Below are 24,266 nucleotides of genomic sequence, written 5' to 3'. Positions count from 1 at the left end.
ACAGAGCTCAGGGAGAGAATTGGTCTGGTGGAACCAGGTTGTCCTCCAGCAACTGTCATTTGGGGAAGGCGGACATTGTTTTTGGAGACAAATCAACACTGCAGCAGAACCAGACTGAAAACAAGTTAGTTTGTTTGAGAGGCGCTGATATTAGGGGTAAGAACACTGTTAGCGACTTCACCGGATCATCTAAATGAACACATCTTCAGGTGAAGGCTGCTGCGAGCTCACAAGGTGGCTGCGTTGGGCGGGAAGCTTAATTTAAGCTTTAGGCCCAGCATACAGACACATAACCTTGGTGAGCTCTGCAGGCAGTGTGGATCATGCTGTAGGAGGGAACTGGGCTTGCTGGGAGGCAGCCATAGAACCCACTAGCTGAACACCCTTAAAAGAAGAGCCAGCTTCCATGCCTGTTTGCTGAGGGCTATGCCGCACCACGCGTTCCAGGCCCAGGCATCTGCCGCCAGTCCAGAGAGGGAGGGAGGGAGGGGGAAAGGGTTATCTGCAGGAGACTGCCATTGTTGCATAGCCAAAATGACAACATGAAAAACACTTGGACTGCAGTGTACTGTAAACTAACATAATTTTATTTGAAATAACCGCACTGAATGTGAGTTATTGCTGTTCCACAAATGTTCCCTTCTCACTTGCTGCCCTAGTAGATGAATGTGTCACTCTGAATTTTGTTCAATTATACGGATGAATTTCCACAGCAAAGCAAATCCCTATCCACACTACAGTATCAGTATTAGGAGATGTTTTTAATTGTAATATATAAACAAAAGAATAGATTAGATTAATGTCCTGACTGACTTAATTGGATCGTAGAATGATGATGCCTCCCTTTTTAATTAATGTGCAATGCCACAGTGGCCCCTGTTGCGTTTACTGTGTAAGAGTATCTGGGGAATTCTATGATTAATTTGACGTTGAAACCCATCTATAGCATTTAATTCCCATGTGGGGAATGAACATCTTTAGTTGCTAGACATATCATAGCAAAGGAACTATGGGTTTGTTTCAGTCTATACAATACCATGCTCTCTCTCTCTCTCTCTCTTACTGTACATATTTGTTGACACAGTGGCCCGTACTGTAACCCTTCAAACATATTCATCTTTGACAACAATTTGTTTGACAGCACTGAGCTAGACATAGAGGCTGACCATAGCGTTTCCCTGGCAATGTGAATCCTTTCATGAATCTCTGTCAGGTTTTGTTCACACTCACCCCACCAACAGTTTTCAATGTGTGCATGAAGAAGTCACGTTGATTTGGCCTACAGTAGGGTAAGGATTACCGTCAAACCTACAAGTACACAGTCAGGGTGAGATACAGATACTCTTTACAATGCTCAAGCTGCTATTTACACACAACGACCACTAGTTGGCCGCTCGTAAATTAGCCTGCTTCCTACACAGAAAAATGGCAAAATAGCTTATCCTGATGTGATTTTGAAAATGTAATGATACTGGGTGGTAGAACACACATATCTAGCAAAAGTCATGAAAGGAGGATCCTGAAATTTGATCGAGTGCAAAGATATAACATTTTTCGTTACTCACAGGGGTGAAATGACCCCTCATGGCTGTTCTAGTGTTAAAGGTGGTAGCTGTAGAAACCACTGAGCTGTAGTGTACAGGAGGTTAAAAGTCTTGTGCATAATTTAAGGCATTTAAGAAGATGGGCTGAAACTCAACTGTACAGACATTCCCGTCCCTAATGGTTGTTTATGTTTTGGCTTCCCATCAATGATCTATCCTAAGAAGCAACCTTGTAGACCCTAATTAGAGCATGTTGTACTGCTGTTTTTGAGCGAGTCCCCCTTCCATAAGCTTATAATAAGCTTTTGACTCGTGTTCATCTCTGGAGAGTGGCACCTGATTGAGTTGGCACCACACACTTGGGTCTGTCCTCTCCCAGTTCTCCTACACACATGTACATAAAAATAAAAAAAATAAAAAAGTTAATCCCTAGCCCTGCATGGCCCCCCCCCCTCCCTCCTTAGGGGAGAACGTCAGAGAGAGACGCTCTGCTCCGTCCCCCTCTCCTCCCTCGTGTCGATCTCTCCCTCCTCTCTCCTTGTGGGATATTTTTTCGTCTTCTTCTTCTTCATGTTTGTGTTTTTTCTCTCTGTACTCTGTTGATGAGAAATCAATCACTGAGTCCCTGGAGGAGCACCAGCTGCTGTTTGAATCGGGTGTGCCGTTTGGCCTTGTGTGTAGATTGGCTCCGCTTTTCTTTTAGTTCTTTTTTTCCCTTCATTCGTTTTATCTTCAAATTAATTCCCCACCTTGACTCAACACCCCAACCTAAAAAATAAAACAAACAAATGATATCTTGGCCCACAGCTAAGCCAAACACACTGTGCTGCCTTTATTTATCACCGAATGTTTTTTTTGCTTTGTTTGTTGTTGGGGAGTATGTACTGTACTGTACTGTAGTAAGTGGGCAGAGTATTGGGGTGTTGATGGAAAAATTGGCATAGGATAAAGTGGTGTGACGTTGAAGCTGTTGGAAGCTTTGTCGTTTGGGTGTCCATGGCTAAGCAGATGCAAGGCGTTTACAGTAGGTCAGGAGAGCGCACAGTACTCGAAAGACACCGTAATGTTGTTCCCTTCGTCTTCTCTCTGCAGGGATCTTCAACTTTGCCGCCCCCACTATATCCATGTGTATTCTCCTTGTGTCTTCATCTATCTAACTTTTTTTTTTTCCTGACTGGAAAAGTGCTTTGGTGTTTCCACTGGGTTTCTATTTCATAATTAACACCCTCCCTGTGATATAATTAACACAGATGAATGACTTAAAAGGGATAAACTAAATTCTTAAAGGAGAGGAGAGCAAAAAGCTGATAGAAGAGAGGGAATAACTAGGAGAGAACAGCAGAGAAATTGCAATTAAAAGCGGGAAAAAAGACTAAACACAAGGGGGAAGTGAGGGAACGTAGAGAAGTGACTTGAACATTCACCCGAGAACACAAGCCACGCTTTCATCACACAGACACACTTCTCCCTCTGTTTATGCTTTCAAGGTTTTTTTCCCCCAAATTCTGTTTCTTTGAAATAACTGAATTACTGGTGTGCAGGGAAACATACGTTCAAAGAATGAGATCGGATAACTATAAAAGTACAGTATAGAGTTCTGGAATATGTGTGGGGCTTTGAATATCTCTGGCTGTCTGTTCTTTTTTCCTTTTTTTTTCTGTTGGATTATTTGTGAGGATAGATGTAGTGGAGCTGGGTTTGATGAAATCCACACAGGAGCTGAATGATGGAACTGATAGAAATATAGATGGAAATTATTTTGATGAGAGTTGTACAGTGCTTTACATGGCACACAGAGGTATTCCATTTCTTCAGCTCCAACACCCTGTTAAGGCAATTTGAGTGAGAGAACACCTAATTTTTTTCCCGTTCAGACTTGGGAGTTGAATCAAAGTAGAATTGTAATTATATTTGACTTGCATTAAACACAGACCATTTCTTGAGGTGCTGAAGAAAGTTTAAGTTCCCTGGGGCCGTGGAAAATAGAATCAGTGCACCGTTTGTTGCTTCCAGCGACTTTCCACACCAAAAGCTTCCTTGTGTTCTTGAGTTGTTTGTTCTTTAGGGTTTGGCAAATCAGGGAGCTGTTTGCTCTTTTGTAAACATGCTCATTGCTACTGATGGGTGATGGGTGTGATGAATAAAGATGTGACTGAGTGATTTTTTTTGTGTAAGCATTAGCACCGGAAGAAATGGAAAAGGTTTGTTTCTAAACTCTATTTTTGCAGCCCTTCTCTCCTGGTCTCCTTGTGAATTTCATTTGTGTCTTGGTAATTCTATAGCTTAATGCATTGTGCTAGACAGAATTAGCCCATTTTTACTGTTAAGTCCCCAATCTTATCTCCAATTAGCATTTTCTAGACTATGAGTAATCATGTCCTCACATTCCTCTGTGTCTTGCATTTGTTTTCGGTAAAACCGTTAAGGGAGTGTGTTTGTGTGCGTGCATGTGTACTGTACGTCACACACACACACACACACACACACACACACACACACACACACACACACACACACAGACACACAGACACACACACACACACACACACACACACACACACACACACACAGACCGACACACACGTGCATTCAGGAGAAGATGAAAGATCTTTGCTTGGGAAGCTGGGCAAGCTGTGGTCTTACTCCCCATGCGAAGCCTCAGTGGAAGCTTTAAAACCCCAGAGCATTTGGCAGAACAATATGTACTGTAAACAATACATCAACTATGCATGTAAGAGACAAATGTCCTGTCTAAGTGTCAGATATGTTGTGCTAGATTACCCACTGTCACTGTAGGCTGTCTCTGTTTCCACCATGTGAGCAATCAAGGCATCTATATGTAGGCCAGACGGCAGTTTGAGAACAATGAAAAACATCCGGAAGGATTTATTTCATGTTTATTGAAAATATGTCAATTTCAACAGACATCAATGAGATGTGATTTTTACGTTTGTTTGCATGGTGAATCAACAAACACAAGTAGGTGTTACTACTGTGTAATAGTACTTTAACACTAAACAAAACATGTCCTCATTATCGTTCATCACTGTTTCATTATGACATACTGTAGGCCTATGAGGTTTGGCAATGGTGTCAAAACCCCAATGTGTGTGAATTAAGTTAATTGGAACAGTATTTAATCTATCATGGAAACATGACCACATTGGGGACTACATAGGTGATAGCTTTTAGATTAAATTCAGCTCCTGGTCTGTTTAAAAATGTCTCACTTGTATTTTGCTGTACTCTACAGTATGTTCCATGAATAGCCCACTTGACCTTAACTGACCAAAATGCCCAACTGAAAATAAAACAAAAGTTTGGCGGATTGTATTGTTTTTACATATTAATACCTATGGAAAATCCTATCAAACTTTGAGGAACGGTCTAAGGAATCTAGTCTGAGGACAGCTCCCCACTTCAGCTGCAGCCACTCACACCAGGCGATTTCTCTCTGAACTTAGAGAGGTTTATCGGGGACAGTGTCCCTTGTTACGTGTTTGGCAATATGGTCAGAGAGATAACTCGGGGAAAAGGCATGTTTTATCCCGCTGGCGACAGCTGTGAAAACGCAATCATTGGAGTATGAACTCTGAAGGACGCCTTAAGGATCCCACATTGACAAGGCTGCTTTCCCCTTAAAATAAAATGCATGATGAATTATTGACGGGCGTTGCTTGGGGAGGAATCTCAGCTCTCTGGTAGTCAAGGCCACAACCGACAATATGCAAGGACATCATTTTTTTTAATCTCTTTTTCAAGATGGAAGAGGATCCGCATTAGATCACGAATCCAGTATAGTTGCCTTAGTAACTGATTTGTTCTGTTGTTGTTTCCCCTCCAGGAGTACACCATCGATGTGTTCTTCCGTCAAAGCTGGAGGGATGAGAGGTTGAAGTTCGACGGACCCATGCAGGTTCTCCCTCTGAACAACCTGTTAGCTAGTAAGATCTGGACTCCAGACACATTCTTCCACAATGGGAAGAAATCGGTGGCCCACAACATGACAACTCCCAACAAACTGCTGCGACTGGTGGACAACGGCACCCTTCTCTACACAATGAGGTGAGTCACCTTTTTCTGTCCTTAACTCTGTGTCATACATTTTACAGTTATTTAAAAACCACTTTTTTTTTGCTGCGCTGGCAGATGGGGTCTGGGCCTTCAGTGTAATGTGTGTGACATAGTTGGAGTCTGAGGTGGGGGAGGTTGCCTCAGGCCAGCTCCTGGAGTGACCTGTACACAGAGGTGCTTTGATGAATGACTGGGAATTGAATTGTGGATGCCTGGTCCAGGAGCTATCTGGAGTGATGTGTCCGCCTGCCAGGGGAGCGACTGGTCATTCCCAGCAAACAGCCTGACACAGCAGCAGCACAGTAGCACACGCCTCACTGAGAGATAGCCATTGTAGTGGAGAGTTTAGTTACTGTACTGTAAGCTCTTCCATCCTTACTTGTACTAGTGAAGTGCGCTTCGGCCTGAGAACAGCAGCTTTTAGAAGACTCAGTCAGTACAGTACTGTGTACAGTATATGCACAGCACAGTAGCTATTGAGAATGTTTCAACACCTGAGTAGATTAAGAGAAGAGAAGTTTAGTATCCAGCAAGTATACCAGCAAGAACTACTTAATCACTTACTTACAGTACAGTATGAAACTTCCCTCCACAATGTCATCATCAAGTGTTGCTTTTGATTGCTTGACGTTACTGTATAACCTTTAATCAAAACTCCAAATCTAAGTAGGGATCTTCATTTTGTAGTGACGTTTGTCCACAGGGACTCTGCTGATAATGGAAGTAGCTCTCAGGTATAGTTAATTTGGCTGTGAATTTCATGCTGCAGTTTTCACGTTGAAAGGGTGACGGAACTATTCTTTTTTAGGCTGGGTCTTTTTTGAGTTCATTTGATGTGTCTGTAATTCTCCCGAGGCTATGAATAACATTTGAATTTGGATGGATTATTAAAAGGCCTGTCACTTGTTAATTTGCACGTAAAGATAGCATGTGGCAAGGCCTTTTGGCTATTTTAGACACTGTGTTGGGGCAAACAAGATAAAGTAAAATTAATTCTGGAGCGCCAAAGTTGCACATTAGTTGCAAGTACATTAGAATAAATTTAAAAAAAGACCAAAACCTTATTTGATTTTGTTCAATTTCATTTATTCAGGAAATACATGAGATCAATACATTAGATCTCTCAGGCCATCTCCTGGTCATTTAGGGTCATATCTTTCACCTCAACAAAACATACAGGTCAACAGAGGACGCCATCTCCACGGTGCTTCACTCCACCCTGTCCCACCTCATCACAAGCAACACCTATGCTAGGATGCTGTTCATTGATTTCAGCTCAGCTTTCAACACCATCACCCCCTCACCAAACTCAGTGACCTTGGTTTCAGCAACTCCCTCCACCCTGACCCTGAACGCCGGTGTGCCTCAAGGCTGCTTGCTGAGCCCCCTCCTCTACTCCCTCTTCAGCTACGACTGTGTGCTGCTGCATGGCTCTAACTCCATCATCAAGTTGGCGGATGACACCACCGTGGTAGGCCTGATGCATAACAACGACGAGTCGGCCTACAGGGAGGAGGTCCAACATCTGCCGGTGTGGTGCGCTGACAACAACCTGGCCCCTCAACACCAGTAAGACCAAGGAGATCATTGTGGAGATGGAGGTGGAGCGTGTTCCCAGCTTCAAGTTTCTGGGGGTCCACATCTCCAAGGTCCTCTCTTGGACCCTCAACACCTCTTCCTTGGTCCAAAAGGCGCAGCAGCGCCTATACTTCCTGAGGAGATTGAAGAAAGCCCAACTGTCTCCCAGGATACTGACCAACTTCTACCGCTGCACCATTGAGAGCATCCTCACCAACTGCATCACAGTGTGGTACGGCAACTGCAATGTGTCCGACCGGAAGGCCCTGCAACGGGTGATGAAAACTGCCCAGTGTATCATTGGCACCAAACTCCCCACCATCGAGTCCCTCTAGGCAACCCGGTGTCGACGGAGGGCGGCAAACATCATCAAGGATACCTCTCATCCCAACCATGGTCTGTTTGACCCCCTACCATCTAAGAGACTCAGGAAGTACAGGATCCTCAGGTCCCGTACCAGCAGGCTACAGAACAGCTTCTTTCACAGAGCTATCACTCTGCTAAACAATCCCCCCCTCCACACACCCCGCTGAACTATCCCCCCCCCGCCCCCCCCCCGCATCCTGGGATACAATGGCAATGACGATGACAATACTATGATGGTTGCACATCCCAGGTTAATGTGATCACTCTTTAACCTTTGCACTACTGATGTTTACAATACTACCTTTGCACATACTTTATATTTCACACGTCTCTTGATATAGCTTATTTTTTATACATCTGCACATTACATACTGTACATAAGCTACAACACTGTATATGCTACCTTAACTGTACATAACTCATAACTGTACATAGCTCATAACTGAATATACCTCTAAACAAAACTGATGTTTACAATACTACCTTTGCATGTACTGTATATTGCACACTTACTTATCACTATCATTGTCATAGTTTTTTTATATCATGTTCTTATATCACTATTTGCACTTCTGGTTAGATGCTAAACTGCATTTTGTTGTATAGTACTTGTACTAGTACTTGTACTATACTGTACTTATTGACAAAGTTGAATCTAATCTAATTTTTTTTTATCATATGAATATAACAAAGGAGTATCTCTTTTCAGTGTCCGCATCGTTGTATTGCTACTAGGATTATTACAGCACTCGGCAATTCCCGTGTATTGTTTTCATAAAATAAATCAGAAAAACAGGAAGCGAGCCAGTACTGAATGTTTCGGCTAGTTGACTTTCATCTTTACCACCGTCACCCTACTGTACTGTACAGTACATGTCAGTGATTGTTGCATATGCATTGCATTCTGTTTTAACACAGGCTGTCACACCATTGCATTGACTGTACCCCTGATCTAGTGCCACAACCAAACTGGAACCCTTACACAACAAAATAAAACACTTAGGTTGCATAATAGATTTCCTTGGGAGGGTTGAAAAGTATCCCTACTATACTATAGGTCTGGTACGTAGAACATGTTTTAAATCTGCAAAATGTGTGAAATGTCACCTTTTGTTCTCGTATTGCAGTGTGTTGTGTTGTGGTGTATACGCCTCTGTGAGCCGAGGCTGAATAATTGATCCCAGGTTACGCGTTTGTAGCATTTCTCACTAGCAGGTCTCCTCACTCAGAGTTCCTTCGGTTGTATCTTAAAGACAGGCTACAGTTGTTTCTAACAGCATTTTACCGGGAGTGCATTATGTTTTCATGAATTAAAGAACTCTGTGTGCACAAGACTGCCTGCGGTTTATGTGACTGATACAAAAGATAGATTACACTGCCATTGCAACCCAACCTGCAAGCTGACTCAAAGGCATCCTCTAAGCTATGGCAGAAAACAAAGAGCTTTTTTCCTTTCTTTACTTAGGAGCAAAGCCCAGATCAAATACAATAGCTGTTATGTACAGTATTGTACAGTGGAACGCCATACATTGCCATGTACAGTAGAGTACCACACATCCTTTTATGTTGTCAGTAGTGTTACTCTCTGATTATGCGTGAATGAAACTCATTAAAGCACTGCTGTACTAAGACTATTTTATCGTCTTAGTGAATAAAGAGGTCCCAGTTGTTTTTAGAAGCATTTAGGTCCCCCCCCCCCCCCTTTAATGTATTATGTTCTCAGCAGCATTATTAAAGGAAATACAGTACGTGTCAAAAACAACAACAACAGAACCCTGATGTGTGAAATGACAGCGAGGGCCTGGTAATGCTCAATCAGAAAGTCACGACAGGATTTGTTATAAAACTAAACAGTCTCATTCTGCAGAGGTAAGCACTTCTGCAGAGGCAGGAGCAGACAACGTGCTGGGAGAGGGAGGGAATCAATATGCCAAGATACAAAAAGAACAAGCGAGACACTGATTGTGGTTTTGTTTAGAGAATCAGACAGCATGGTGCAGTCTCATCAAAGCCTGGGCCAAAGTCCCACTGTTTATTAGCTGCAGACCTCCAACACACCATCCACAGTCACCGGCTGGAATATTCATCCCTGATTGGCTCCACAAGGGCAGGTATGCTGGGAACAGCCAGCACCGCCTTTATGAATTGAATACAGTACAGTATATCTGCTGCTTGTTTTAGGAGGGTGCAATGCAGCTAGCAGAGAACTAATAAAGTTATCATAGGAAGCTCCCTCCCCCACCCCCCCATACACGTATCTTCTAGTTTCACTGCACTGTCTGTCTCCCTCTGTGTCTCTTCTTCTGTGTCCCCCTTTCAAGTTTTCAAGTTTTATTGTTACGTCACATTACACAAAGTTTGATTTGATGTGTCAGAGAGTAAAATTCTTAGGCTTCGGTTCCTGACATTGCAGCACAAGGCAATAGGCAAGATAAGTCAAGATAAAGTGACAATTCAAGAAATAAGTGACAAATAAGACAGGATACAATTAGCAGTACAGATAATAAAATAAAAATAGTAGTAGAATGTCATGAGTATTGCACTCGGTGGCAGTGGGTGTGAGATGTAGTATTGAATAAAGTGACTGTGTAAAGGTTAGGTAGTCTGTATACATGAGGTGTGCTTGGGGATGATATACAATTGACTACAGTGGGCTTGTTCATGAGCCTGATCGCCTGGGGGAAGTAGCTATTGTTTAGCCTCTGAGTTTTGGCCCTGAGGCTCCGAAAGAGGCTTCGTTTTTTGGACGGCATCGGTTCAAACGGACTGTGGCTGGGATCTTTGATGATCCTCCGGGCTTTTCTGACACACCGTTTTGTTGTTTAAGCAATATCACACAAGAGGGAGTGCTGTTATACTGAATAAGAGCATGGCTGTGATTCGGTCGTAGGTACGAGTACCGAAGACAATCACAGCAGTGCTGATATTCAGTAGCCTATAACAGCACGACCTTGAGTGTGATATTGCTTTTATACAACAGTTCTACAGTGCCATTTATTAGTTAACAGTATAAGTGACAACAGATTATGATTTGTTTGTTTATTTAATCATTTATTTTGGCTCCGCAAAATAGTTCCGCAACTGAACTTCAACTGGACTGTTGCCTAGTAACCTGAACACAATCATCCACAGGCTAGCTACTTTGTATCGTGTACATTTATCTGTACGTTTATATTTATTGTGCAACCAGTGAAATATGACTCGGTTGACAGTCGCTTTGGTGGCATGTGTGAATGCGATTCAGGCGAGTTGACATCAGATAGTACATTGCTCCATTGTTTCCTGTTCTCGGTGGATGGTCTGCAGTGCGGCGGAGTGATACATAATAGTTAAAAGTCCCAGTGCTGTTATACTGTATATCGGCACTCATGGAATGCCTCTTGTCCAATCAAATTACTTGGTCGGAACTAACTGTTGTATAAATACTGCATATCCTGGATGGAGGGAAGCTCACAATCCGATGATGCGCTGTCCGCACCACCCTCTATAGGGCTTTGAGGTTGAGGGCAGTGCAGTTGCCGTGCCAGGCAATAATGCACCCAGTCAGAATGCTCTCAGTTGTGACTCTGTGGAAGGCACGCAGGATCTGTCTCACCCTCTGTCTCACCCTGTGTCTCACCCGCTGTGTCTCACTTCTGTGTCTCCCTGTGTCTCACCCTCTGTGTCTCCCCCTGTCTCTGACCCTGTGTCTCACCCTCTGGGCCCTATTATGCACTTCATAAATAAGACGAGGCGGTAGATCTAAACTTAAGACGTGGAGGCGTGGTCAAGGCCACTTTGCTATTATGCGTGCGGTAGTGGGCGCCTAAAACCCGGCGCTAAGCAAAGAAATTAGTCATGGGTGTGTTTTGGGCATCTTCTCAATCAACCCAATCAGCGTGCCAGGTGCCATTCCCTTTAAGAACCGGCTGCGTTGAGTCATTAGCGCTATGCTATTATGGAAGTCCTAAGAAGGAGGTCAGCGCGCTTCTCTGCAGAAGAAAGTAACAAGCTCGTGCATGATTATTTTCTGAATAAACACGGCAATACCTCCACTTGTGAGTTGAGAAGTATTACAGAGGGGTCGCTGGAAGACTGCAGGAATGACAGATGTTGATGTCATTATATTACGCACGGCATGCTCGTACTGTATGTGCACAGTATGCGGAGGCAACATACTGTACAGCGCTGGCCTCTCCCTTCTGAAATAAAGCATTTATACTGTGACCGTAATTGACGTCTTGCCGTGGAGCCACGTGCGTGTTCATGTGTGCCCACATGCATGCGCAAACCGCGGAGGCGCGCTCGTGTTTCAAAACGTGCATGAAGTCTAAACTTAAGAACTTTTCAAACCACTTCTTAGCGCTAGGAGCAAAGTCAGATCGCATAATAGCAGGGGCGCCTAGTGCACTTCATTAACATATGAACACTCCCACAATGAGCAATATATGCACGGGAGTTTTACGTCTTATGTGTGGGCGCCTATCGACACCTGCATAATAGCAGTAGCGCGTATGAAGCGCATAATAAGGGTGGCGGTAGGTCTTAACCTGGCGGTGCGTCTTAATTAAGACTTAAGACGGCAAGTTAAGAAGTGCATAATAGGGCCCTCTGTGTCTACCTCTGTCTCACCCTCTGGGCCCTATTATGCACTTCATAAGTCTTAAGCAATAAGACGAGGCGGTAGATCTAAACTTAAGACGTGGAGGCGTGGTCAAGGCCACTTTGCTATTATGCGTGCGGTAATGGGCGCCTAAGACCCGGCGCTAAGCCCAGAAATTAGTCATGGGTGTGTTTTGGGCGTCTTCTCAATCAACCCAATCAGCGTGCCAGGTGCCATTCCCTTTAAGAACCGGCTGCGTTAAGTCATAAGCGCTATGCTATTATGCAGTTCATAGGCGCTAGACTTCATGCACGTTTTGAAACACGAGCGCGCCTCCGCGGTTTGCGCATGCGCGCCGACCAATAGCGCCTAAGAACTTTTCAAACCACTTCTTAGCGCTAGGCGCAAAGTCAGATCGCATAATAGCAGGGGCGCCTAGCGCACTTCATTAACATATGAACACTCCCACAATGAGTAATATATGCACGGGAGTCTTACGTCTTATGTGTGGGCGCCTAGCGACACCTGCATAATAGCAGTAGCGTGTATGAAGCGCATAATAAGGGTGGCGGTAGGTCTTAACCTGGCGGTGCGTCTTAATTAAGACTTAAGACGGCAAGTTAAGAAGTGCATAATAGGGCCCTCTGTCTCTCCCTGTGTCTCACCCTCTGTGTCTACCTCTGTCTCTGACCCTGTCTCACCCTCTGTGTCTACCTCTGTCTCACCCTCTGTATCTCCCTGTGTCTCATCCTCTGTGTCTCCTTGTGTCTCACCCTCTGTGTCTCCCTGTGTCCCTGTGTCTCACCCTCTGTGTCTCCCTGTGTCTCACCCTCTGTGTCTCCTTGTGTCTCACCTTCTGTGTCTCCCTGTGTCTCACCCTCTGTGTCTCCCTGTGTCTCACCCTCTGTGTCTCCCTGTGTCTCACCCTCTGTGTCTCCCTGTGTCTCACCCTCTGTGTCTCCTTGTGTCTCACCCTCTGTGTCTCCCTGTGTCTCACCCTCTGTGTCTCCCTGTGTCTCACCCTCTGTGTCTCCCTGTGTCTCACCCTCTGTGTCTCCCTGTGTCTCACCCTCTGTGTCTCCTTGTGTCTCACCCTCTGTGTCTCCTTGTGTCTCACCCTCTGTGTCTCCTTGTGTCTCACCCTCTGTGTCTCACCTTCTGCATCTCCCTATGTCTCACCCTCTGTCTCCCCCTGTGTCTCACCATCTGTAATGTTAAATGTTTTCTGGCCCTACACAGTAGATACCTCTCTAATCTATTCTGTAACATTGTTTAGTAGGAGAGAAGATGTTAGGTCATAGCAGGAAAAAACACAGAGATGGGAGACACCAGAGGCATCCATTTCCATCCACATTCTTAGGAAAAGTATGTACTGGGCCGGATTTTCAATGCTGAGAAACAAGAGGAGGGCTCTGAACATACATTTTTCTAAAGAAAAACGTTGCTAAACGTTTGTAATGTCCAGGATCTTACGACATGTTTGTCACACAGCGAAGCATGTTAGCCCACCAATCGACAAAAACATTTAATTTAAAGAGTGACTGCTATGCACATACACAGTTTGACGGAATCTTCTGCCCTTGTGAATAATTGCCAACACGCATGATTAAAACATTTATGACACAATTTAAAATATCTCCCCACTTACTTGCACTTTGTTGTCCAGCTAATTTCACACATTTGTATTACAAAATATGAAACCTATCACTGGCAAAATGCCTGCAGTGGCTATGTTGCTAGTTACAGGGGTGAGCAGCTAATGTACCAGATATTTGGTTAAACCCTTGGCCAGAACATCTAAAAAGAAGCTATCAAAGATGCAGAAGAAAATACAATCTAAAACAAAGCTCAGACGATAATGATGAAGCATGCTACCCTGTGAGCTGACTGTCACCGTTGTCACGTTCCTGCAGATGTGCTGGTGTAATGGATGTGCTTGAGGGAGCTCCATCCATTATGGGGGATAGGCTTGGCTGACAGCGTTGGGGAAACACAGGTGGTACAGCTCCACCATTACAGCCCACATGCTGCAGGTATCACACACATATGTTCCATGTTCACTGGATTGATGGCGTTCCCTAGGGACGAGTGACGGTTAATTTAGGACCCTCTTAGCGCTTCCGGGAGGGGGTATACATCCATGGGAGTGTCTTGAGCTGTGCAGCTGGAAGCTCAGTAGCTGGAATTCAAGGTGAACAAGATCATCACTTATCTGCTTTTTGAAATATGATCAAATGGCCGTGGTCAATATATTTCCAGGAAATGGACTCTCTCTGAATACTGATGAACAACATTAGAGGAGATAGCTTATCTTAGATACTGTGTAGCTTATTAAGCAATGACAATCTATTTATGTATTTATCGATTTTTTTTTTACATTATGTCTAAATAAATCTAAACCCCTCTCTATTTCATTTGGCAGAGTATAAAAGATATGTTTACCCCTCTTCCCTTCCTCCTTTGAATTCCCCTTGACCTCTCTGTGACATTCCCATCCAGCTCAGGCAACCAGCCGCAGCAGTTTGTTAGCCTGGGATTAGCCCAGCAGTGGACTGCCCAGGAGCACAGCCTGGCTCCAGCCTGGCTCTCCCTCCCTGTCACAGCCCCCCGCCTGGCCCAGGCCCAGCATTCGATCTGGGGGGTGGCAGGGGTTAGGATTTAATTGCACATACAGAGCTATAACAGGCACTCTCTTTTGGTGCCTGTTGGCAAAGCTCTGTCACAGAGCCAACACTGATGTCTCCACCTTGTGAGCGGATGAGAGTCCCTGGCCTGGCAGAGGAGGGGAAAAGCACAGGGGTGTAGTCGTCACGGGGTGTAGACATGGCCGTGGGGGGGGGGGGGGGGGTTTAGATAGTTTAAGGACAAGCATTTCTTTCTTGTCATGTTGTTGACGGTGACACGGACGGTCATGTTGGAACCCAGGGCCTGACTTAGTGGGACTGCACGAATGGAGATGCCTATTAATTGCTGTCTGGGAGGAATTGTTGTTCACGGAGGTCTTGAGGTTACCTCGATTATGCAGCCTTGGAATGTCAAGCGTAATAGGGGGGCTGGTGCTGTTTGTTTGCTCTCTCAGAGTGTGCCAGCTCCGTACTGTGCAGTTGTCCCAGTCAGTTTAGTCACCTGTAAATGGCTCCCCACCTGGGTCAGCCATATGAAACAGCAGCCTGGGCCCTGGGATCTACAGTGTTCTGTAGGTCAGTGGGGGCTGGTGGTGGTGGTAGAAATGGGCTCATAGGAATATAGTATCAAACACATGTGTTTGCTGCTGTGTGTTTGATAGCCTGGGTACCATACCATACCATTCCATTCCATGTATTGCAATGAGGAGCCTGTCCTCTGATTTCTACCTCCGCCAGCCTCCCTTGCTGTAGTTAGCTGTTGGGAAAGGGGTTTAGGAACAAGACATGGTGTCTCTGATTTTAGATGGCCCTGGAGGTGTTTTATTGATTGGTCAATTCAGTTCCTGGTGGAAATTCAGTTGCTGATATACTGTATAATCATATAAGGGATGACTGTAGTTCTTGTGTTTGACACAGGATTCACTAATGAAATCTTCAATGTTTTCTGCACGTTTGCTATGTTTATTATGAGTATCACACATGAGGTGAGATGGCAAAGTGTCTCTAACCAAATAAACAATGTTCGAATTGAAAATACAAATCCTGCTGATAATTGTTACATGTTTTCTTCTCGGAAACATCATAATTTATTCTGTTTCGTGTTCATCCCGGTGAGGAATTGAGAACACAATCATACTACACTCCTAGATATAACTGAGTCAGCAGCAGTCCAAATAATGACTTTATCATCAGGGAGTCTGTTGTTTAATAGACATTTACTGTGTTGTTTGACTGAAGACTTTATGGCAGTCCCCCACGAGAAATGGACTTTGCTTGTTTCATATAGAGACTCTTCCCTAATTACTTTTAACAATACCTTTGATAAACCGACATAATGTATGACAGTACATTCAATTCTGTGTGCATTTTAGGGGGCATCCAAACTTTATTTTCCGTTTGACCTTCTCTCTCTGTTTTTGACTAGTTCTGATTGGATTAGGAGTCTTCTGTGCTGAGTAAATATGGCAGTTTGTCGTTAGTTTTTTTGCAGAGATTTGAGTTGGATAACTCTGTTGTAGTTTCACTGATGTCAAGTGTCTTTGGGTCTTAGCAAAATATGTCCTGCGAAGTGGCGAAAATAATCGAAAATGCTGCCATCTTCCTCATAGGAGTGTTGTCTAATTAGAGCCCAGGGGTGGGTTTTAATGATGTTTGTACACTCTCAAGCATAGGGCCCAGGCGTTGAATTCATGTTTTATTATCACAATTAACAATAGCTGCACTACTATAAACAGGAGCAATTGCTACAAAAATACACAACGGTTCAGCAACTGTGTGCAAACCAGGCTGTTTGGGTTTAGAGAAACATGAATGAATGAATGAATGAATGAATGAATGAATGGTCTTTATTGTCATTGCTATAGTACAGGTACCAAACAACGACATTTAGGAGGGGTGGCTCCCCTGGTGTTAGGAAAGAAAAAAAACTTTAAAAAAAACACAAGAAGGGAAGGAGCTGGTTTACATAAATAAAGGCTATGTACACTCCACTATATCCACTATACTATACTGTACAGATAGACGAGTAAGTCGTGCCTGCTGTAGGTACTATTTACACAACCGTTCCCTATAAGTACTAAAATAAAAATGTACATACAAATGCACTTAAGAACACTAAAGAACACCAGTGTTGAAGCCACTCCAGCCGCAGCGACTATGCGCGCCGCCATTTAAAGGCTTCAAGACATGGCAGGCTAAGCATATTGAATAAAGACCAACAGTGAAGAGGCTTTTGGTCTTTAGATGCAATGCAAATGTGATGTACAAATGAGTTGTGTGACCTTGACACAGATGGAAATAAAGTCAAGCTCACTCGGGGAACTGTCTACTCAAACACATCCAGCTTGCCTAATGATTGACACACTTCTGGGCAATTTCTGTATCTGGGGGAGGGAGGAGGGGTTGGGGGGACTAGATGGAGGGGGCAGTTGGCATGGAGGACAAGGGACGGGGAGAGGAGGGTTCCCACGTGACCTCTCATTTTGCCACAGCGGTGACTGACACCTATTGTAACAAGACATTTCATGCTCTGTTAGCTGCCTGGCCACTGTCTAATGAGGGTAACAGTGTGTTATAGCTCGGCTCAGTCTGATTGTTATGACCCCCCCAAAAATATATATTTTCTGATCTCGTCTATGTATTTTTTTTGGAAGAGGTTTAAAAAATAAAAAGAGTGAGCGTTGTCCTCCAAGAGGTCGAATTTTCTGTTTCTTCCCCACTCTGTGTCATCTTTGTACCTCTCTGTATGATGCACGTGAGGAACCCTAACTTCTGAGCCTATCATTACAATTGTGTAAAGCTCAGTCTTAATGTCATCTAGAAAACTGTAGTTCACCCCGAATACATTCGCTAAATCTCAAGTCGTGTCTGGTTTGTAATCGCTTTTGGAAACACTGATTCAGTGAGCAGCTTTTTAGGTGCCCTTTTGCTCGTGCTCAGTTGTTCAGTAGTCTGCTATGAAGGAGTTGATGTCAACCCCAGTGAACCCGGTGCACTCTTGTTCAACACAGTTCAACTGAGCCTGCAATTAGGGGTGGGCATCAATGATCGACGATCGATAATTGATCGATAAGGATCTTGGTCGATCACAAAATATTTTGCTCGATAATCATTAATAAATTGGATTTTTTTTTTTTTTAAGGACACTAACGTTCAGTCATCACGTTCACTTTCACGTTCAGTCGTTTCAGTCATCCTCCTATTTGTGAGTAACTGTTTTTTTACTGCTCCTATGGTGAGTTACTTATTTTCTATATTTTTATTTATAACGTAAAATGTGTTTTTAAGTTAATCAATTTAGGCTACTCACTGCCTTGTTTAAGAGGATTGTTTTCTGACTGTAGTGTCTAGTTTGAATGTGAATGAATGAATGTGTGCAATAGCAACACAAATAACGTTTTTTCCCCAAGGAAAACATGCTTGTTATTTCTGCTTGTTCATGCTTGTTATTTCTGAATAGTTTAATGAAAAAAAAGCTTATCAATTAATCGATAATTGATCGTTAATTCTTGCGATTATCGAAAAAGAAATGTTGATCGTTTGCCCAGCCCTACCTGCAATACTTTCCTAAAAGGACAGGTCATTCTCCCCTTGACACGTGTCAGCTCACTGAGCTCAAACCATTGGAAGAGGGGAAACGGTTTCCATGGTTTCCTTGCATAACTATGTAAATAACGTTGAATGTTATTTCCGTTGACTTTGGTAGCTTGTATGTCGTGAAAAGCCTTGATGAGGGTTATACAGTATTATTTTATTTGTTTAAATGAATATCTGATGTGTATGTAAGTGGCTTGAATTGCAGCATCTCTCGATCATGCCCTGAATTGAATTGAAAACAATTCTTCATTAACCCACTTGCTTTATTGTTTATTGCAACAGTACACAGAGAGTACAAAACAGCAAGGCAGCTTATCATGAGGGAGCGGGGAATTTTTGTCTTGAATGAACCACCATTGAAAAGGACATTCATGCCTCCTGAAGTGGACTAAAAATACAACCCTACCCAAGGTTTCTAAGCAACCAGGTAGTGATGCACATCAACACAATGCATAGGAAACCCCTGAACTCTGCGGCCATTTCCGTCTGCTGTTGCCGGGTGACGGGTGTGCGTTCTCAGTCTGGGCTGGCTGTTACTACCATAATTACCCACCACCACGCCAGCCTTTCTAAAGCTACCTCTCTGCTTCAATATGCATATTCCATAATGCAATTTAACCTAATGTAGCAGTAAATTAATTGTGTGGTGCGCGAGTAGCACTATGCAATTCAGAGCGTTTCCGCAAGTCATTGTTGATAGCGGTAATTACAGAGATCTTCTCTCTTGCTAATTGCCGTGCGTTGGTAGAACTCTGGGAGCTTGTGTTTAAAGCCATCCGACGTCCCAGGCATCTGTACTCGGATAAGGAATACAGGGATACAGTGTAGACAAATAAATCTGGGATGGATAGTAACATGGTGAGCCTTGACTGAGGCTTTAAAGCCAAGGGTAGAGCTGTAATGGCTTTCCTGATCCTTTGACCTCCCCTCTCTGTGAAATAACTGGATGCACTTGCATAGTCAGACTTCAGCAGAAATTACACTGCGGATTTACAGTATACTCAGGGGTCCAAGATTCCCCGGGTCTATTTGGTTGACCTTGAGACGAGGCAGATCCCTCATTCCACATGTTGACTGATTGAATGTCCCCTCGGCACATGCAGGGTCACTCACTAGCGTTCCGTAAAACTTTCGAGCTCGCTTGTACTCCATCATTCCCCTGTCAGCCCCCCCCCCACACACACACACACACACACACACACCCTCAGTCCCCCACATGTGACGTCCCTAGGCGCTCCCCCCCCCACGTACGGTTGCACTTGTGGGATTCCCGACGTGGAGACTGACCGAGAGAGTCATTGATCATGATCAGAATCCCCAGATATGATGATAAGTATGATGAATGCTTCCTATGACTCATCATAAGGGGGTGCAGCGGAGAAAGGTAGTGTTAGTTTCTGACATGACCATTTGTTCTTTGTGAGGTGTATATGTCAAGGTGAAAGCTTATCACTGCAGAGAGACAGATTGACAGGATGACAGGCAGGCAGACTCAGAGAATGCCCCCAGAAGCTGTGACTCATCCAAAGAGAGTAGCTGCAAATGCAATAGAGTTCCATCAATACAGACTCATCTTCTCCTACTGGTGAAATTGCAGGTATAATGGGAGAAGTTTTCAGAGGATGGTGAGGTGTGTAGTAGAACTTTGAGAAAAATAAAGGGGACGGGGGACGGGGGAAGGGGGGTGAAACACACGCCTCCAAGTCTCCAAGGCCCCCCCGAAGCTCCGACAGAGACAAGGTGCTGCCGGCGGCGGCGATGGCACTGCGATCGATGCAGCTGTTTTTCAGGAGGCGGAGGCGGCGGCGGGAAAGGGGGGGCGGGGGCGGGGGGGGGGCAGTCCCGTGAGGCCATTTTCACCGTGGCTCCAGGGCTGACGGGCGAGCACACAGACACACACACACACACATACACACATATACACAGGAAGCTCATTCATTAATGTCAGCTGCAAAATGTTCCTCTCCCTTCAAGTGCAGTTAATTTGCAAGGCCAAGAACATCATAACCATTATGCTTAAAGATTACCCAGGAGGTAATGCTTTATCCCATTAAACAGTTAAGTGTGGTGGTACCGTGCAGACTATTCTGAGAGACATTGTAGACATTGTAGTTGATGACAGGGGCAGGGACAGGGACAGTGTTCCAAATGACAGCAGTGTTCAGATGCACAAAACACTATATCCACCATTTAAAAAAATTAAAAAAAGTTTAATAAAGACTTTCTCTTCTTAAAAAAAGATTTCTGTTAAAAATATTTATCTCGGGCGGGTGTAGCGCAGGAGGTAGAGCAGGCGTCTAATGATCGCAAGGTCGGCAGATCGGAGGTCGGCGGTAAAAAAAAAAAAAATAATAATAATTTTGAATGGATAGCGATAGGCTATAGCGTTTTGGAATGAAATTCTTCTTACCATACACTTTGTTTCTATCACTATACAGTTAATTGAATGATGGCCAGCTACATCTCACAGAAAGTGAGGAGTACATTAATTAGAAATCAATCCCCTTTTATTAGTTAAGAATGTATCTTTTGAGACCATGAGGGTTTTTTTTCTTCCAGAACCCATAAATCGTTCTCACTGCTGTCTGCGGAAGGCCTTGTATAAGCTGAGCTATAGGCTTGACCAATGAGCACAGACAGCCAATGACCTGCCACACTGAAGTCATTTCTATTGTCCACACTTTCTCAAGTGAAATGGTGAAAGTGAATGGGGGAGTGGTAGGGAACAGAATGAGTCAAGTGTGCTGTGAGATGGGATCTCCCAGGTAGGCGCCAGTCTCCTCCCATCACTCCTAGTTGATTTGCAGAGCTCTGCCGGCAGCTCCCACAGGAGTGGATTGGGTGATGTGAGGAGGATCAGTGGGTCAATATCTAATCAACTGGATGAGGAGGCTGCAGGAGAGCACGGAGCTCTGGGGACAGTGTGGGTTCTACAGGTCTCTGGGGCAGCCAGGCCAGGCCCCGGGCCCAGGGCCCTAGCGGTGGAGGGACAGAGTGGGAGACGCACTGATGGGGAAACTGACAAATCACTGGCAACCCCAGACATAGCAGCCTGGGCAGGCACCTTGACGGGCAGGCAGCCGCCCTACGTGACTGCACATGCTGCCTGTTCCCCACCCCACCTGCATCATCCATCACCCCCCCCCAAAGCCCCTCGTCCTCGTCCTCGTCCTCGTCCGCGTCCTCTCCTCTCAACGAAAACCCAAATGTCAGGTCAGTCTCAGAACTGTAGATTATCTCAGACGCACCACACAAATATTCCTTCGGTGTGGCAGGCAGGACAACCTTGGGAGGCATCAAGGAGACAGGAGAGTATACTTACTGTATTCAGATACAGAGGGAAATGGCTTTTTCAACCCCTGCCATTCACCACAGCCTCTGTGTGTTTTACTGCTTGACTGTTGAGATTCCTGGTAATGCACAGCAAAAGTGAGTCTAGGTGTCAAGTACTCCATACCTCCTGCTTGTACCTATCTTCAGATTTTGTGTTAGACATAGTGTTCTGTACATAGAGTTTTGCTTACAGTAAGCGGTTGTGTGGTAGAGCCATGTACAGGTACGTACTGTTTCTTTTGTCTTGAGGCAGGAGGACTCACCCACCACCCTGTTTACCAGCTGTCTTACAGGATCTGACAAAATACATCGATGTCTTGACGTTTAGTAACAACAACAACAAACAAAAAAAAGCTGCTTTCTGTTTCCGCTACAGTATGTGACAGGTGTCATGATGTGTTAATGTCGTGTTACTGTAAATGGAAGCCTGTCCGCTGAAGTGTTATCGTTTGTTTTTCCGTCTCTCAGGCTGACCATACACGCCGAGTGCCCTATGCACCTGGAGGACTTCCCCATGGATGCACACGCCTGTCCTCTGAAGTTTGGGAGCTGTAAGTCTCACCGCATATGCACGTCTGTCTCTGTTCCACAGCAGCTGACATCACCGCAATAGAGGTGACGGAACAGGTCTATATTTACAAACAACGCTCTATTTTTGTTCGCCAAGTCGCTTTTTTATATCGGTCAAAGCTCTGAATCTGTTTTGAACAGGCTGTGTGATTTGCGAAGTATAATCGAGGCTTTTTGCCCCTTTCATGAATTCTACCTCTCGCCGCCACTTTCCTCCTCTCTGCCGAGCGCTCTCCGAGTCATTATGTCTCACAGGATAGGACAGACGGAGGGGATTTCATAAGTTATTATTCCGAGAAATAATAACTGTACCAATGACATATTAAAGGTCAGATGTGACGCTACGTTCAGGACGCGGTGAATAAAACATCAGGTGGCCAATAAAACAAAAGGGCCCCTTTCAGGGCCTTTCAGCGGGACTCTTATATTTGCAGATTTTGTGCACAAAGCCTTTGGTGCAGCTCCTGTATTTACATCAACGAAAATCCGTTGTAAAGCCCAGGAACAATCGTCTCCTTAACGCAACGGTACACGGTTGGCAAGTAATTAGTGGCCTTTGTTGAGGCCTGCTGTGGTAAAGGCAATCTGCTGCAACGCGCTCGCCCCAATCACTGCTATTTTACATGCAATTTCTCTTCATTGGAAAAGGCACCGTAATCCCAGCAATCCCAAACATAATGTAAGTCTCTCTTATTTCTCCTACGAGTTCTGAAACTCCTCAGGTTTTCAAATTCTGAATATCAACTAAATACACCATGGTTTTCTTTGTCCCCTCAAAGGAAAAAAAAAACTAATTTCAGTGTAGATTTATGATATTATGCGGCGCACAAAAGAGATCTCAAAGCCAGGGCAGTGTGCTGTGACAGAACAATGCAGATGTGGGAAATGTCCATTGTCTGAGTGTCTGATAGTGTATTTGGTTTTGTATGATTTAGCCTACATTATCTGAATAAGGTCTTTAATACAGTATGTTTCTAAGTCACATTGTATAGTCAAGGCAATTAATTTCAGATACATTTAAATGGTTATGTTACTTATTTATGTACAATCATACACACACAATTCAGAGTAAATGCATCTATAGTATAGTGTAATATTATGTGTACATAAAATTCACTTGAAAACAGATATTGACATGTTCATCGATCAACACATTTTAGCAATTTTTTTCCACATTATTTCTACGAGCATTTACCTACAGTAGTATTCACAAGAAAATGTTGTGGTGACAAAAATGTAAAACAATTAAAGACAATTGGTAACTTCTAGGTGCTTTTTGTAATGAATCCCATTAGAATATAAAAACATAGACAAAAGAAACTGCATTTCTGTGCCATGGAATACTGTCTGACATGCTTGTTTTATAGTATACTGTATGTTGTGGTCTGGAACTGGATGCACCTGTCCTGGAACAATGGATATCCAGAGAGAATAGACCTCTCCCTCTCTCTCACTTTGAATTGATTGGGTATGAGCATAGAGAAAGATTTCTGAGCCTTGAATATAGGAGGGTTTTATTGTGCAATGAAAGTGTCTGACATTGTTGACCTTTTCCTATGAGCTGGGGTGGAACTAGCCACACTCTGTGTCCTCTTCTGTAAACAGACACAGCCATAGAATTCACTTGTTTATTAGAGAATACAACTATACACTTCATAACCAATTACAATTATTTTCAGATGATGACGCATTGAAGTATAGAAAGGATTTGATTAATGGTCTCCCAAGAGAATGAAACAATAACTTTCTCTGTGGCTATCAAAATTTAATTAGCAAACCTCCAGCTGATGTTTGAATTATGTTCATGGTACTCAACTGGGATATGTTGTACCCCCATCTCCTCCCCTATAATGCAGAGCAATTGTAGTGTGTGTGTGTGTGTGTGTGTGTGTGTGTGTGTGTGTGTGTGTGTGTGTGTGTGTGTCTGTATGTGTGTATCTGTATGTGTGTTTGTGTGTGTGTGTGTGTGTGTGTGTGTGTGTGTGTGTGTGTGTGTGT

The 24,266-nt window shown here is 44.0% G+C and overlaps 1 protein-coding gene across 1 annotated transcript in view; it reads left to right on the top strand.

Annotated features, from left to right (window-relative positions):
• The window catches only part of gabra3 (gamma-aminobutyric acid type A receptor subunit alpha3), a gene marked incomplete at both ends in the record, with an annotated part of 56,477 nt that overhangs the window by 18,108 nt on the left and 14,103 nt on the right, over positions 1 to 24,266 (top strand). The window contains 2 exons of the mRNA XM_080530247.1: positions 5,389 to 5,609; positions 22,167 to 22,249. Coding sequence (XP_080386373.1) covers positions 5,389 to 5,609; positions 22,167 to 22,249 — 304 coding nt within the window. The remainder of the gene's footprint in view (positions 1 to 5,388; positions 5,610 to 22,166; positions 22,250 to 24,266) is intronic.

Source organism: Nansenia antarctica (assembly GCF_963989245.1).
Source record: "Nansenia antarctica genome assembly, chromosome: 4".
Classification (NCBI taxonomy): domain Eukaryota; kingdom Metazoa; phylum Chordata; class Actinopteri; order Argentiniformes; family Microstomatidae; genus Nansenia; species Nansenia antarctica.
This window is presented reverse-complemented; position numbering and strand designations above follow the sequence as displayed.